The 15,273-nt window shown below is 46.9% G+C and overlaps 1 protein-coding gene across 1 annotated transcript; it reads right to left on the reverse strand.

Annotated features, from left to right (window-relative positions):
* Positions 1-10,835: 10,835 nt before the first annotated feature.
* LOC127777686 (aluminum-activated malate transporter 10-like) lies at positions 10,836-13,081 on the reverse strand. Its single transcript, XM_052304295.1, has one exon. The coding sequence runs from the start codon at positions 13,022-13,024 to the stop codon at positions 10,997-10,999; it is 2,028 nt and encodes a 675-aa protein (XP_052160255.1). The 5' UTR covers positions 13,025-13,081; the 3' UTR covers positions 10,836-10,996.
* Positions 13,082-15,273: the final 2,192 nt, after the last annotated feature.

Below are 15,273 nucleotides of genomic sequence, written 5' to 3' on the forward strand. Positions count from 1 at the left end.
ACCAATGGGATTGCTCTGTCCCTCCTCTCGCACTGTTCTTCTTCCTCACTGGTTCATCTTGATTTTGATTTGATTACTCCTGAACGTTACTCCCTCGCGCACTATAAAATCCCACCCGATGCGCTAGCCACTGCCTCCTCGATCCTGTTCACCTGCGCGCACAAGTGCACGGGACGAGCAGGTGCCTCCGAAACTCCATCCGCTTGCGTACCTGCACAGGTAGGTGGGCAATCAAGTTTTTGGAGAGCGTCTCGGCGTGACCACTCCTGTCGACTGCATTGCAACCTCTTCATCGGGCTCTTCTTCCATTGCTACACCATGTCGGCTGTCAGCACCGACAACAACACCTACACCGGCACTGGAGAAGGTGAGAATGGCAACACCAATGGAGGCAACAACACCAACAATGCCTCATCTAGTTCTGGAGCGTTCTCTGGGTATTTTACTATTTTCATCTTCGTTTTAAACTTGTTGTTTGATGCTTTAGTTCATGTTAGTATATTCATGTTTATCACCATGCTATCCTTAGGATCTCTATCCTATGTGAATATACTTGATGTTTATGCTTATATATCAAAAGCATGCTCATGTTTAATACCTTCACTAGATCATTCAACTATATACATGTCATGTGTAGTATCTTAATTTTCTAGATTAAAATATGCCGATTTATGACCAAATTTTCAACAATCCAAAAACTTGATAGGTATTTTTCGGTAGTTGGCTTTGCGGCATCACTAAAACCACATCCTTTTGATGGTTCAAATTATAAAGGATGGAAAGCACGTGCACTATGTGGTTGATGGCTATGTAGTGCTTCCTTGTTTCACAGGGCAAACTGAGCGAACCGCCTCTCTCTCTCTCTCCTGAGGAGGAGGCTAAGTTCGAGGCTGCGGATTGCCTGTTCCGTGGAGCATTGATCAGTGTACTAGCCGACAACATAGTGGACGTGTACATGCATATGCCTTCAAGGAAGGACATGTGGGATGCTCTTAAGGTCAAGTTCGGAGTCTCCGATGTCAGCAGCGAACTGTGATGAGGACACAACTAGCTCGAATATATATAACCATGACTACCTTATATATTAATCAACCAAATGTGCATATGTTCTATATTAGATTTACTTGTTATATATTTAAACAAACGTTGCTACACAATGAGTCAATGAGTTTTATGTGTTTTCGTTTGCAGAGGACTTTGCTTGGGCGAAAGAAAAGAGACCGTGCGTAAGGAATGCATGTGTAACATCCTCAAATTTTAAACTAAAATTTGGTTGCATCATGCTGGCTTTTGACTAGATTAGGGTAATTTAAAAAATTATTTGATTCTTAATTGGTTCAAGTGTTACTTCTTAGAACCCTACAAATTTACCCTAATTATTCCCTTTATTCCAAACCTTAGTGAATTTGAGCAAATTCTCTCAAATTTCAAACTATAGATTATTTCCCTAGTTTACCCTAATATTAATGAGAATTTACTACACTTCAAACCCTAGTGAATCCATTTCAAATTCATAGATTAAATTCATTCTTTTGTAGGGAAATATTCAAAAATTCTGAAAAACACTGTTTATCGTACTCAAGGTGCTCGATGAAATGCCCAGCCCAACTAGAGCAGCCCAACACCCATGCAATCCTTTGCAAAGTTTAGGTTTGATCCTTGGGGACCACAATCCACTCAAAGCCGTGGTTTTCTTTGCCTCTTCCTCCCCTTCACGCGTGCTGCCTGGCGTCTGACTTAGCCGCGCGCCGAGCCGCCGCGCGTCGGCCTCGGGACCGCTCGCGCGTGCCCGACCGCCTTGGCGCGCTGCCAGCCACACGACGCTCTCAAACCACCGCTGCCACACCAATCTTGACGACGACAAAGCTGGGACGACCTCCGCCGCAAGGAATCGCCGCTCGACGCCGTGCACGCCCGTCCAAAGCTGCCGCCGAGTCTGATTTTGATTCTACACGGGGTGAATCACGCCAATTCTTGCCGCACAGTTGAATTGAAGATAGACGGTGGTTTCCCCTCTCACAATTCAAAACAATCACCACCGAGCCGGCCGTTTTAACCCTCACCGCAGCCACGCGTCGCGCCTGGATTGGCGCTAACACGTCGCCAGCTGATTCTACCCGCGGTCAAGCCAATCCTTCACCGGTAAGTATTCAAACGTGGCCTCCCGCCACTTAAATTGACCTTGCCCACCCTCTCATAGCCCTCTGCCACCTTTGCCACATCCAATTCCCGAGTTCATCCATTACCCCTGGCCCTATAAATAGGTCCCCAATCCCTTCCTTGTCCATCATTGATCATCAACAACCATAGCCTCACAACCCCGAAGCTTTGCTTCACCAATCCATCTCATCAACCATTTTCGCTCGTCGGTCGAACACCTTGTGCACAATCGACTTCACGCCCCTCCATCCATCCTCCACCCTAAATAACTCTTAGAACACCTTATATCAGCTATGTTCTAGCATACTAAGTCCTAACCGAAGCCCTGCGTCGAGCTTTACCTCGCCGTACCGAGCCGAGCACCGTCGCCCTCGCTCTGCTCTGTTTGGCGCTGCCGAGAAGTTTTTCCGGCCGCAATCCTTCCGTTTAACCATCTATATACTCCCTAGATTCCATTTTAGCAATTAGTTTGCACTACCATGCCACTCTCTAGGCTGCCGACGTGAGCACGGCCACCGCCAATGGAGGCGCTCGTCGGCAAGTATTTTCCACACCTTGCCAAAGGTCGGCAAGCTACCTAAATCCCTCTAGGTACCTTGTAGATGCTCTAGGAGCCCTCCCCGAGCCTTGTCTAACTCTCACTACCCCGATCACCTTCACGGCTTAACCATGTCACCGCCGCCCTAGCCGCTAGCCCAACCACATACCAAATTAACCCCTCCGCCGCCGCTCGCCGTCGCTGGAGAACCCTAGCTCCCTCCCCTCCTCAGCCGTAACCCCTTTTCTCCTCTATCGCCGCCGGCCGCATTTGGGGATCGGCTGGAGGTTGAAGAAGAGAAGAGAGAGAGACTGACAGGTGGGACCCGCACATAGTAACATTTCACTTTTAATTGATTTTCAAACTTTAGAAGCCCATATCTTTTAAAATATAGATCCAATTCCAGTGAAACTTGGACCAATATTCTCCTAAAATCATTCTCTATCTTTTGAGACCCCTTTTGCTATTTTTCTATTTTATTCTATTTTCTCTATTTTTCATATTTTTGGATTTTATTTGAATTCCTTTTGAATTTGAATTTTATATGTCTAACCCTAGGTCTTGAGGATTCTTCTGACATACTAGAAAATATCAGTCAATCTTAGGACATTGAGCAAGGCAAGTTACTATATACCCTTTTGATCATTTAAGCCTATATTTTACAAATTATTTATTAATAGCCTTATATTCAATACTCTATTTTTTTATGCACAATTTAACCATAGAAACCCAGATAATTTAGTATTGCTTATTTTGCTTACAGTCTGGTTAAAATATTTTATACTTAGATTGGGACAGTATGTTAGAATTGGATGATTTCCGGGTGGCTAGTACTGTCTCGATCGATATAGTTATTACCAGGTACTTATGTCGAACGAACGGTATGACCGCAGTTTCTAGAATGGAGACAGACCTAGTCATTATGTTAATTAGCAATATGGCACCTATGTATAGTGGTTCTTATTTTTAAGTCCTCGCGCAGGAGGTAACTATAGCCGCGAAGGGAAAATTAAACCATTACCATGTACATGTAAATGATTTGTGATACTCGAGTATAAATTATATGGTATATTTCTAAATCCTGATCGAGATGACGTGGTGTCATACGATCAGTTCCCCTTAAATACCTTGGGAATGCCAAAACTCCTCTTGCTGCTGTTAACATTACGTTCAGAGCATATGAGGATATTAGTTCGTGGAACAGGTGCCACAATTGTTAATAACCTAATACTGGGCCATGACTAAAGCTGATGATTATCAACAAGTCGTGGACTGCGGGTAAAGCGTACATTTGCTGCAGTAGAATATCTTTGAAACTATTCGAATAGCCGTACTCATGGAATTGAGTACCGGGACTCATATGGTACCCTGGTTTGAAATTTAAAGTCTAAATATTTATAAATTCTTGCTATAATTCTTCTAGATTGGTTATTACTGCTTTTTGCAAAGAACCCTACTATATGCCAATGCATAACATACTTCCATGATAACTTGCTGAGTATTGTGAATACTCATCCTTGCTCTTATAAACCCTTTTTCAGATTTGGGTCAAGAGGAGGACCCCCTATGACTATTACTACGATGACCCCGATAACTTAGAGAATTCCTAGAGGTTATACCTCCCTAGTCAGAATGTATAGAAACTTCCGTTGTGTATTAGTTCTACTTATGATTAATTAGGTGAGTATCTATTATTGTAAAACTGTAGCATCCTCAAATTTTAAACTAAAATTTGACTGCATCATGCTGGCTTTTGATTAAATTAGTGTGTTTTAAAAATCTATTTGATTCTTAAATTGGTTCAAGTGTTACTTCCTTAGAGCCCTATTGATTTACTCTAATTATTCCCTTTATTCCAAACCTTAGTGAATTTGAGCAAATTCTCTCAAATTTCAAACTATAGATTATTTCCTTAGCTTACCCTAATATTAGTGAGGATTTGCTTTACTCCAAACCCTAGTGAAACCTATCCAAATTGATAGTTTAAATTCAAATATTTTCTAGGGAAATATTCAAAAATTCTGAAATTCACTGTTCATCGCACACAAGGTGCTCGATGAAATGCCCAGCCCAGCTAGAGCAGCCCAACCACTACCCAATCTTGTGCAAAGTTTAGGTTTGATCCTAGGGGACCACATCCCACTCAAAAACCGTGGTTTAGTTGGCCTTTTCCTCCCCTTGCGCACGCCGCCCTAGCGTCCGACTTTGCCGCACGCCGAGCTGCCGCGCGTGCCCGACCGCCTTGGCACGCCGTCGCCCGTCCGACGCCCTCAGACCATCATCGCTGCACCAATCTTGACGACGACAAAGCTGGGACGACGACCGCCGCAAGAAATCGCCGCTTGACGCTGTGCGCGCTCATCCAAAGCCGCCGCCGAGTCCGATTTTGATTCTACCCGGGGTGAATCGCGCCAATTCTTGCCGCACGGTTGGATTGAAGATAGACGATGGTATCCCCTCTCACAATTCAAACCATTCACCCCTGAATCGGCCGTTTTCACCCTCACCGCCGCCGCGCGTTGCGCCCGGATTGGCGCCAACATGTCGCTAGCTGAATTTGCACGCGGTCAAGCCAAACCTTCGCCGGTAAGTATTCAAACGTGGCCTCCCGCCACTCAAATTGATCTTGGCCGCCCTCTCACAGCCTCTGCCGCCCCAGCCCTATCCAAAGACCGAGCTCATTCATGGCGATGACGGTGCCCGAGCTCATCCACTTCTTCTAGCCCTATAAATAGGACCCCAATCCCTTCCTTGTCCATCATCGATCATCAACAACCATAACCCCACAACCCCAAAGCTCTGCTTCACCAATCCATCCCATCAACCACCATCGCCCATCGGTCGAACACCTTGTGCGCGATCGACTCCACACCCCTCCATCCATCCTCCGCCCTAAATATCCCTTAGAACACCTTATATCAACTATGTTCTAGTATACTAAGCCCTAACTGAAGCTCTGCGTCGAGTTTTATCTCGCCGCGCCAAGCCGAGCACCGTCGCCCCCGCGCTGCTCTGTTCTTTGCCACCGAGAAGTTTTTCCGCCCGCAATCCTTCATCTCGGCATATCTTGGTGAGTTCTTCCATTTCAACCATCTACATACTACCTAGATTCCATTTTAACAGTCCTTTTACACTGTCATGCCACCCCCTGAGCTGCCGACGTGAGCACGGCCGCCGCCAATGGAGGCGCTCGTCGGCAACTATTCTCCGCGCCTTGCGAAAGGACGGCAAGCTGTCGGAATTCATCTAGGTACCTCGTAGATGCTCTAGAACCCCTCCCCTAACCATGTCTAACTCTTATCATCTTGATCACCATCACGGCCTAACCGTGCCACCGCCACCCTAGCCACCAACCCATCCACACATCAAATTAATCTCTTCGCCGCCGCTCGCCGTCGCCGGAGAACCGTAACTCCCTCCCCTCTTCGGCCGCAACCACTTTCCCCCTCCATCGCCACCATAATCACCAACCCTAGCACCGCCGGCCGATTTTGGGGAACGGCCGAAGGTAGAAGAAGAGAAGAGAGAGAGAGACTGACAGGTGGGACCCGCACACAGTAACATTTCACTTTTATTTGATTTTCAAACTTTAGAAGCCCATATCTTTTAAAATATAGATCCAATTCCATTGAAACTTGGACCAATATTCTTCTAAAATCATTCTCTATCTTTTGAGCCCCATTTTGCTATTTTTGCATTTTATTTTATTTTCTCTATTTTTCATATTTTTAGATTTTATTTGAATTCCTTTTGAATTTGAATTTTATATATGTCTAACCCTAGGTCTCGAGGATTCTTCTGACTCAATAAATAATATCAATCAATCTCAGGACATCGAGCAAGGCAAGTTACCATATACTTTTTGATCATTTAAGCCTATATTTTACAAATTATTTATTTATAGCCTTCTATTCAATATTCTATTTTCTATGCATACATTAATCATAGAAACCCAGATAATTAGTATTGCTTAGTTTGCTTACAATCTGGTTAAAATACCTTATACTTAGATTGGGATAGTACGTAAGATTTGGTTGATTTCCGGGTGGCTAGTACTGTCTCGATTGATATAAGTTTTACCAGGTACTTATGTCGAACGAACAAGTACGACCGCAGTTTCTAGAATGGGGACAGACCTAGTTATTATGTTAATTAGCAATATGGCACCTCTGTATAGTGGTTCTTATTTTTAAGTCCTCGCGCAGGAGGCAACTATAGCCGCGAAGGGCAACTTTAACCATTACCATGTACAGGTAAATAGTTTGTGATACTCGAGTATAAACTATATGGTATATTTCTAAACTCTGATCGAGATGACGTGGTGTCATATGATCAGTTCCCCTTAAATACCTCGGGAACGCCAGAACTCCTCTTGCTGCTGTTAACAATACGTTCAGAGCATATGAGGATATAAGTTCATGGAACAGGTGCCACAATTGTTAATGACTTAATACTAAAGCCAATGATTATCAGCAAGTCGTAGACTGCGGGTAAAGCGTACATCTACTGCAGTAGAATATCTTTGAAACTATTCGAATAGCCGTACTCATGGAGTTGAGTACCGGGACTCATATGGTACCTGGTTAGAAATCCAAAGTCTATATGTTTTATAAATTCTTGCTATAACTCTTCCAGATTGTCTAGTATTGCTTTTTGCAAAGAACCCTACTATATGTCAATGCATAACATATTTCCATGATAACTTGCTTAGTATTGTAAATACTCATCCTTGCTCTTATAACCCCTTTTTCAGATTTGGGTCAAGAGGAGGACCCTTCTGACTATTACTATGATGACCCCGATAATTTAGAGAATCCCTAAAGGTTATACCTCTCTAGTCAGAATGTATAGAAACTTCTGTTGTATATTAATTAGTTAGGTGAGTACCTATTATTGTAAAACCCTTAGTATTGTAAAACTTTAACGTATGCAATGAAGAACCAGTTATATTGTATGTATCAATATTTACTAATCCAGGGTTTGATACATTAATTCTAGTCGGATACAAGTTTTTAGTTTTGGGCTCCGACAAAAACCCTTAGTATTGTAAAACTTTAACGTATGCAATGAAGAACCAGCTATATTGTATGTATCAATATTTACTAATCCAGGAATTGATACATTAATCTTAGTCGGATCTAAGTAAATAGTTTTGGGACCCGACAGCATGGATGCTTAAAGAAGTTGATTGGGGACCAAACCAAGATCTTCTCCAAGTCCACTTCCATCTCACCACGTCACTTTTGGTCCATAGAAGACAAGCTGTATATCATGTTAGCGAAGGCGGAGGAACATCAGTCCAATATATGGCATTCACGACTTTGTCATGTAAATTTTGGTTGTATAACACCGTTAACGCCAAAATTTGGTAAGCTTAAAGTTATCATCGGCCTAGAGTCAATATCTGGAGAGGGTGTCATCATCGGCCCATTGCAGCGAGGAGGTACTCGAAGACACTTCATGGAGAGGGTGTCCCCGAGCTCCCTGTTTTCGCCATGCTGGTTCTGCCGGTCGTTGAGCATGTGGAGGACGCCCAGATTTTTCATGCCGCGCATCAGGAACACTGGCATCTGCTGTTGCTTCTGCTCCACTGCCGAGATGCGCTCTTCCATCGCCTGCATCTGTGTGCGTGTCGTTTGCTGCTCCTGCCGCAGCTTCACCTCCTCCGTGATCAGGACGCTCTTATCGTGTTGTAGGCTGTTCCCCACGCTATTGCGCCCGAACTGCGCCACCTCCAGTCACGCCGCCAACGGCAACTTCGACGACGACGACGGGCTCGACGGCGGCGGCCAACGCCGCTTGATCGTCTTCAGGAGCTCCTTCTTCCCCGGCAGTAGCTACTGCACCACTGAGGTCCTTAGCATCAGCCCCAAGATCCCGGCAGCGGTGACTCCCGTCGGACCGAGGTCCCCTTCCCTCTTCCACCCCGTAGCTCATCGGTGTGGAGAAGGACGGCGGTCCACGGCCGGTTGCCTGATACCAGGAAGGAGAAGTCTCAAGAAAGGAGAAAAGAGATAGAAAACAAGAAGGAAAGAAAAGAAATAGAAAGTGGGACCCACTGCAATTTTTTTTATTTTAAGTGAACTCTCACTGACATGTGGGTCCCACGGTTTTTTCTGACTTTAAGTACCACATCATTGCCACGTAGGTGCCATGTCAGCCAAAACCACCATTCAAACCGCCTTGGGACTTTATTTGCACTGGTCTTAAAAATTGAGGGACGCGTTATATATGCTATTGCTGTTTATGGACGAATTTCAGTCAGCAACAAATTGAAGGACCCAAAGTGAACTTATTCCTTTTTCTAACTATAAAAAAGATGTTCGTGCATTTCAATGGGATAAACTAAATTTATGATAAACATTAAAAAATAAGGTTATTGATGATCTGACTATTTTCCAAATTATCATGTAAATGTAAAGAACCAAAAACCATCCTACCACCAAATTGTAAATAAATATTTTAATAGTCTAAATTACTTATTACATCTTAACCAATTTCACTGGAGGGATTGAGGATCTGGAAATTTACCCCATTTAAATTCCTTTTAATTTTATAAACCTTTCAATTTATTTTTCCCGAAACCCTATTTTTTAGCACATGTATTTCCTATTAAATTCCCATTACCCAAATTCCGGATCCTATCGATCTCCGCATAAATTTCAAATTCCTATATCCATGAAGCTGAAAATTCCTAAATCCATCCATTCAAATCCCTTTGTTTTACTTGTGAATATGCTCCAAATCCATATTCCCTATATAAAAATTTTATCGATATACCATTCATTCCTTAATCATTGTTTGCTCTTGTTTCTTTCTTCCAAACTCACCATTGGTTAAGTCCCATTCTCAAAAATATTTTAAAGCCAAACATCTATATACTTTTGTTGAAGTCACTCCCTATTTTTATGAATGTCCCAATTTATTATTTTTATTAGCTAAAACATATTCTTTTAGCCATCGCCCTTTTTCATTTTTATCTAAATTCCATAACTTTTACCTCCAATGATATCCTAATGTTTTCCTACCAAAGATTCTACTCCAAATTCAAATCTATTCCTTTATTCAAATACTCCTCCTTTAAACCAATACCCCAAAATAAAAGTCCCTTTAAACTCCATTTCCAAAAATAAACCAAAAACCTCCACATGCATAGAGTCCATGAGGTACCTGCTAAAATTTATCTCCAAATCCCAAATAGTCTCCAAACTACATATCTCTTTGTTTTAACAACATCTCTTTTTGATTCTATTAAAATCATCCCCTCCAAAAATTCAGAAAACTCTTCTGTTTCTTTTGAGCTGAAGTCCCTCCAACCGGTCATCTCCCTCCTAGGCTGATTCCATCCCCTTGCTCTCTGGGCCTTTCCAGCCTTCTCGCCCTCACACGGCCCAGCAAGGCCGTGGCCTGACTAAGTCGAGGCCCAGTGGAGCCAACTGCCTCCTTCCTTCCGGAGGGGGCACACTATCGCCGCCACACTGACCGATCTCCTCTTCCCCTAGAGCGCATCTCGCCGTACCATGTCGCCACCAGCATCTCTCCACTCCGGCGAGTCCATTTTCCTCATTTCCCACTTCTCTCCCACCTCACATCAAGCCACCCCGGTGTTCTCTCTCTTAATGGACTGAGTTCTTGCCACCGGCGTTCCCAATTCTTCTCTCGCTTCCCACGCCGGTTGTCGACTTCCTCCATCGAGGCACCACCATCGTCGCTGTTATGCCACCGAATGCTGACGTCGTGTGCCCGCTCTTCCCCTTCCTGCTTGGCCTGAAGCCCTGAACCGAGGAAGAAGAAGAGGAACGGACGCAGCCGGGCGTGCGGACATTGCCACTGCTTCATCCGATTGTGTGCGAACTCGGACGATGGACCAAAATCGTGTGTGACGATCGGATGTATACAAATTTTTTAACTAGCTAAGATCTAGTTTTTAAGTCCATTTTCGGGTGATTACACCTTTTTTAACACCTGTATAAAAAATTTTAGCTAATACTAAATTAATTGTGCGCTAATGAGTCGTTTCGTTTTGCATGGTCAAGTGATTAGTTCTCATCCCTTTGGTTATGTTTAACACGAATATTGGACATTTGGTATGTTTTCCAATCATTATAGGACACCAAAATTCTTGTAGTGTAGTTTGTCATGTTCATTATTATCATCAACAGCAAGTTTACATCTGTGCGAAACATCACAACTACTGCTTCAACTCCGTCAGTCGTGTCAGACAGAGAAAAAAAACACACACTCGTGCTGTCTTTGGCTCTTTGCCACACTTTCAATGCGATGCGTCCGTTCGATGCGTCAAGCCATCCCAAGAATGGATCGGTTTCTCGGGCTCGGCGCGTGGGCCGTGAAGTCCATGGACCTGTTCCTTGGGCTCGGCAGCACGGGCCCATGGCTTGCGAGGTCCATGGACCGGTGTCTCGAGCTCGGCAGCGCGAGCCCGTGGCTCGCCAGGTCCATGGACCGGTGCCTCGGGCTGGGCACCACCGGCGGGTGGCCGGCGAGCTCCGTGGACCGGCTCCTCGGGCTGGGCGCGTGGACCGGCGGGAAGTCCAGCGGCGGCCTCGGGCACGGGCCCACCTTGGGCTCGCCGCGCGCCCACTTCTTGGTGCTCCGCCTCCGCATCAGCAGCTTCACCAGCTGCCCCACCTGGTCCCGCGCCTCTTGCTGCTGCCCCACGGTGCTCGCGCTCGTCGTCGTCGTCTGCTCCGCCGTCTCCTTCTTGTCATGCTCGCCGGCGGTGGCATTGCCGTGCGCCTCGTCTGCGGCGATGGCGTTGGAGATGGGTACGGGCATGGCCGCCTCGGCGTCGAGCGTTGTGGTTGCTGGTGGTTCGGCGTGGTCGGCTTTCTTGAACTTCGCCGTGGTGGCCAGGGCGTCCACGGCGGCGACGACCCCCTCCGCTCTAGTGGATATCTCAAGCAGGAGAGAGGCGGCGGTGAAGAGCGGCAGCGCCTCGATGAGCGGCAGCGCCTCGATGAGCGGCGGCGGCGGCGGCGGCGCGGTGTTGTGCTCGTGCTGCTCTGCCTCTGATGACGCGGCTTCTTCTTCTTCGTCGTCGTCCAGTATCTCGGCGAGGCATCTCAGCTCGTTCCTCAGGTCTTGGGCGGCGGCGTTCATGTCCCCGACGACGAGGGCGAGGCGGCCGGACCGCGTCATGGACGTGACGGAGCCCGACGCCTCGCGGAGCACGGCGGCGCAGTGCTGGCTCAGGGCGACGCAGGCGCCGGCGAGGTGCCTCTTGACGTGCGCCGGCGCTTGCCCGCCCGCGCCGACGCAGGCCGCGAGGGCGTCGATGCAGTAGGCGCAGCAGCGCATGGCGGCGCCGACATTCTGGTACTGGCCGTACGGGTGGCGGAAGCCGAACTTGCCATGGCCGGGCTCCCACCTCGCCAGGTTCGCCAGCGAGTCCTCCGACGCCTTGGCGTTAAGCGCAGCCCTGTACCCGCGCGCCTTCTCCGACAGCGCCGTGGCGGCGTCGCCGCCACCGCCAGCGTGCTCGGCGGAGGAGAAGTAGTCATCGACGCAGGCCTCGATGGCGGCGGCGAGCTTGTCCATGTTGCGCGCGACGAGGACGTGCAGCTCCTGCCCGGCCCAGACCGGCAAGACGAGCGTGCAGACGGCGAAGCAGATGAACGCTCCGATGGCGATGGTGATGAGGCGCTGCTGCGCCATGGTGACCAGCGTGTCGACGCGGTACCCCGACACGGCGACGAGGCTGTAGGTGAGGATGAAGATGGTGACGCCGTAGTCGAACCGCGCCTTGAGCGTGGGGATGAAGCGGGAGAAGGACGCCGCCGCGGCCAGCACGAAGAGCGAGGCGGTGAGGACGAACGGCTCCGCGTCGTCGCCGGACTTGTCGGCGACCCAGTGGACGCCGAGCGCCAGCGCGCCGCCGGCCACCGTCGCCATCGCCCTGTTCAGCCCCTTGTACATGCAGCCGCCGACGGTGTACTCGAAGACGACGACGACGGTGAGGACGGCCCACATGGCGGTCTGGCCGGTGAAGACGTAGAGCGGGCGGACGTAGTAGAAGGCGGAGCACAAGGTAAGCGCCAGCGCCACCTTGAACCCGTGCACCACCCTCCTCGGGTCGTCGGCGCCGACCTTCCACGCCGTCCTCCCGAACCTGGCCACCCACTTCCACGGCGCGGCCAGCCACCACAGCACCCACGCCGCCGCCGCCGCCGGGGCGCAGCAGCACCCCCGCCGCGCGCCTTTCGCGTTCTCATGCTCCACCTCCGCCTCCGGCGCCTCCGCCACCGTCACCCTCCACTCCGCGCCGCCGGACTCGTGGTGCTGACCTGCCTCGCTGGCGGCCACCATTGCTGGGCTAGGCGATGACCTTTGTGTTGCTGTGGTTGGTTGCCTCTGTTCGATCAATGAAGCTCACCTCTCACCTTGGAATGATCGATGCTCTCGCATGGAGATCGTATATATAGGTGAGGTTCAGTCGTTCAGAGATTAAAAAATTGCGTGGCAGCTGACGTGGCTCACGTGCGACATCAACGCTTTTGGAGAAATATTTTTTTACTAATATAATTTAAGATTAAAAAAAAATCTGGGTACATCACCTGACAGCACGTTAGGGATGAGTGGTGTAAGCGCGTTGAAGCTGCAAGCTGACTGGTATAGTAGTGCACGTACGTATAGGTCAAATGTAGGTCAAATGGCAAAGATACTGATCACCTGAGCTTATTATATTAAACGGCTAAGCATAATTTAAGTGAGGTGATTAGTGATTGTGACGGTACATATTTTTGTGAGGTCAAACTGACATGATCATATGGATGTTGAGTTGTGATCCAAATTCATTTGCACTTAATAAAGGCCAGCTTCTGCCGTAGCGGAGCTTTTGATGATTTTGATGATTTTGAATTTTGTTCGGATGCTTTTGATGATTACTGCAGGAAGGAAGGCATCGTTAGGCATCACACCATCCCGTACACTCCACAGCAGAATGGTGTAGCTGAGCGCATGAACCGAACCATCATCTCCAAGGCTCGTTGCATGCTGTCCAACGCTCGCATGAACAAGCGTTTTTGGGCAGAGGCTGCTAACACCGCCTGCTACTTGATCAACAGGTCGCCTTCTATCCCACTTAATAAGAAAACTCCCATTGAGGTATGGTCTGGTATGCCTGCTGATTATTCACAGTTGAGAGTTTTTGGATGCACTGCTTATGCTCATGTTGATAATGGAAAATTAGAGCCTAGAGCTATTAAGTGTCTATTTCTATGTTATGGTTCAGGAGTAAAAGGATATAAGTTATGGAATCCTGAAACTAACAAGACCTTCATGAGCAGGAGTGTTGTTTTCAATGAATCTGTTATGTTTAATGACAGCTTGCCCACAGATGTCATACCAGGTGGTTCAGATGAGGAGCAGCAATATGTTAGCGTGCAGGTGGAGCACGTGGATGATCAGGAAACTGAAATTGTTGGTAATGATGTTAATGATACTGTTCAGCACTCACCTCCTGTTTTGCAGCCTCAAGATGAACCTATTGCCCATCGCAGAACAAAGAGGAGTTGTGGAGCTCCAGTCCGTCTTATTGAGGAATGTGATATGGTTTATTATGCTTTTAGTTGTGCTGAACAGGTGGAGAATACTTTTGAGCCAGCCACATACACTGAAGCTGTTGTTTCTGGAGACCGTGAGAAGTGGATCTCAGCTATGCAGGAGGAGATGCAGTCTCTTGAGAAGAATGGCACATGGGAGCTTGTGCACTTGCCAAAACAGAAGAAGCCTGTTCGTTGTAAATGGATCTTCAAGAGAAAGGAGGGTTTATCTCCTAGCGAGCCTCCAAGGTTTAAGGCAAGGTTAGTAGCAAAAGGTTTCAGTCAAATTGCTGGTGTTGATTATAATGATGTGTTCTCTCCGGTTGTAAAGCATAGTTCAATTCGCACATTCTTCAGTATTGTTGCTATGCATGATCTTGAGCTTGAGCAGTTAGATGTGAAGACAGCATTTTTACATGGAGAGCTTGAGGAGGAGATATACATGGACCAGCCAGAAGGGTTCATAGTACCTGGTAAGGAGGATTATGTTTGCAAGTTAAAAAGATCTTTGTATGGTTTGAAACAGTCTCCTCGTCAATGGTATAAAAGGTTTGATTCATTTATGTTGTCACATGGCTTTAAGAGGTCTGAATTTGATAGCTGTGTGTATATTAAATTTGTTAATGGATCACCTATATACTTGCTGTTATATGTTGATGATATGCTGATTGCTGCCAAGAGCAAGGAACAAATCACTACATTGAAGAAACAGTTGAGTAGTGAGTTTGATATGAAGGATCTTGGTGCTGCTAAGAAAATTCTAGGTATGGAAATCACTAGAGACAGAAATTCTGGTTTGTTATTTCTTAGTCAGCAAAGCTACATTAAGAAGGTTCTTCAGCGTTTTAACATGCATGATGCAAAGCCTGTTAGCACTCCTATTGCACCACATTTTAAATTATCAGCTTTACAATGTGCTAGTACTGATGAGAATGTAGAATACATGTCTAGAGTTCCATATTCTAGTGCTGTTGGTTCTTTGATGTATGCCATGGTTTGCTCCCGGCCAGATTT

Source organism: Oryza glaberrima, chromosome 6 (assembly GCF_000147395.1).
Source record: "Oryza glaberrima chromosome 6, OglaRS2, whole genome shotgun sequence".
NCBI classification, from domain to species: domain Eukaryota; kingdom Viridiplantae; phylum Streptophyta; class Magnoliopsida; order Poales; family Poaceae; genus Oryza; species Oryza glaberrima.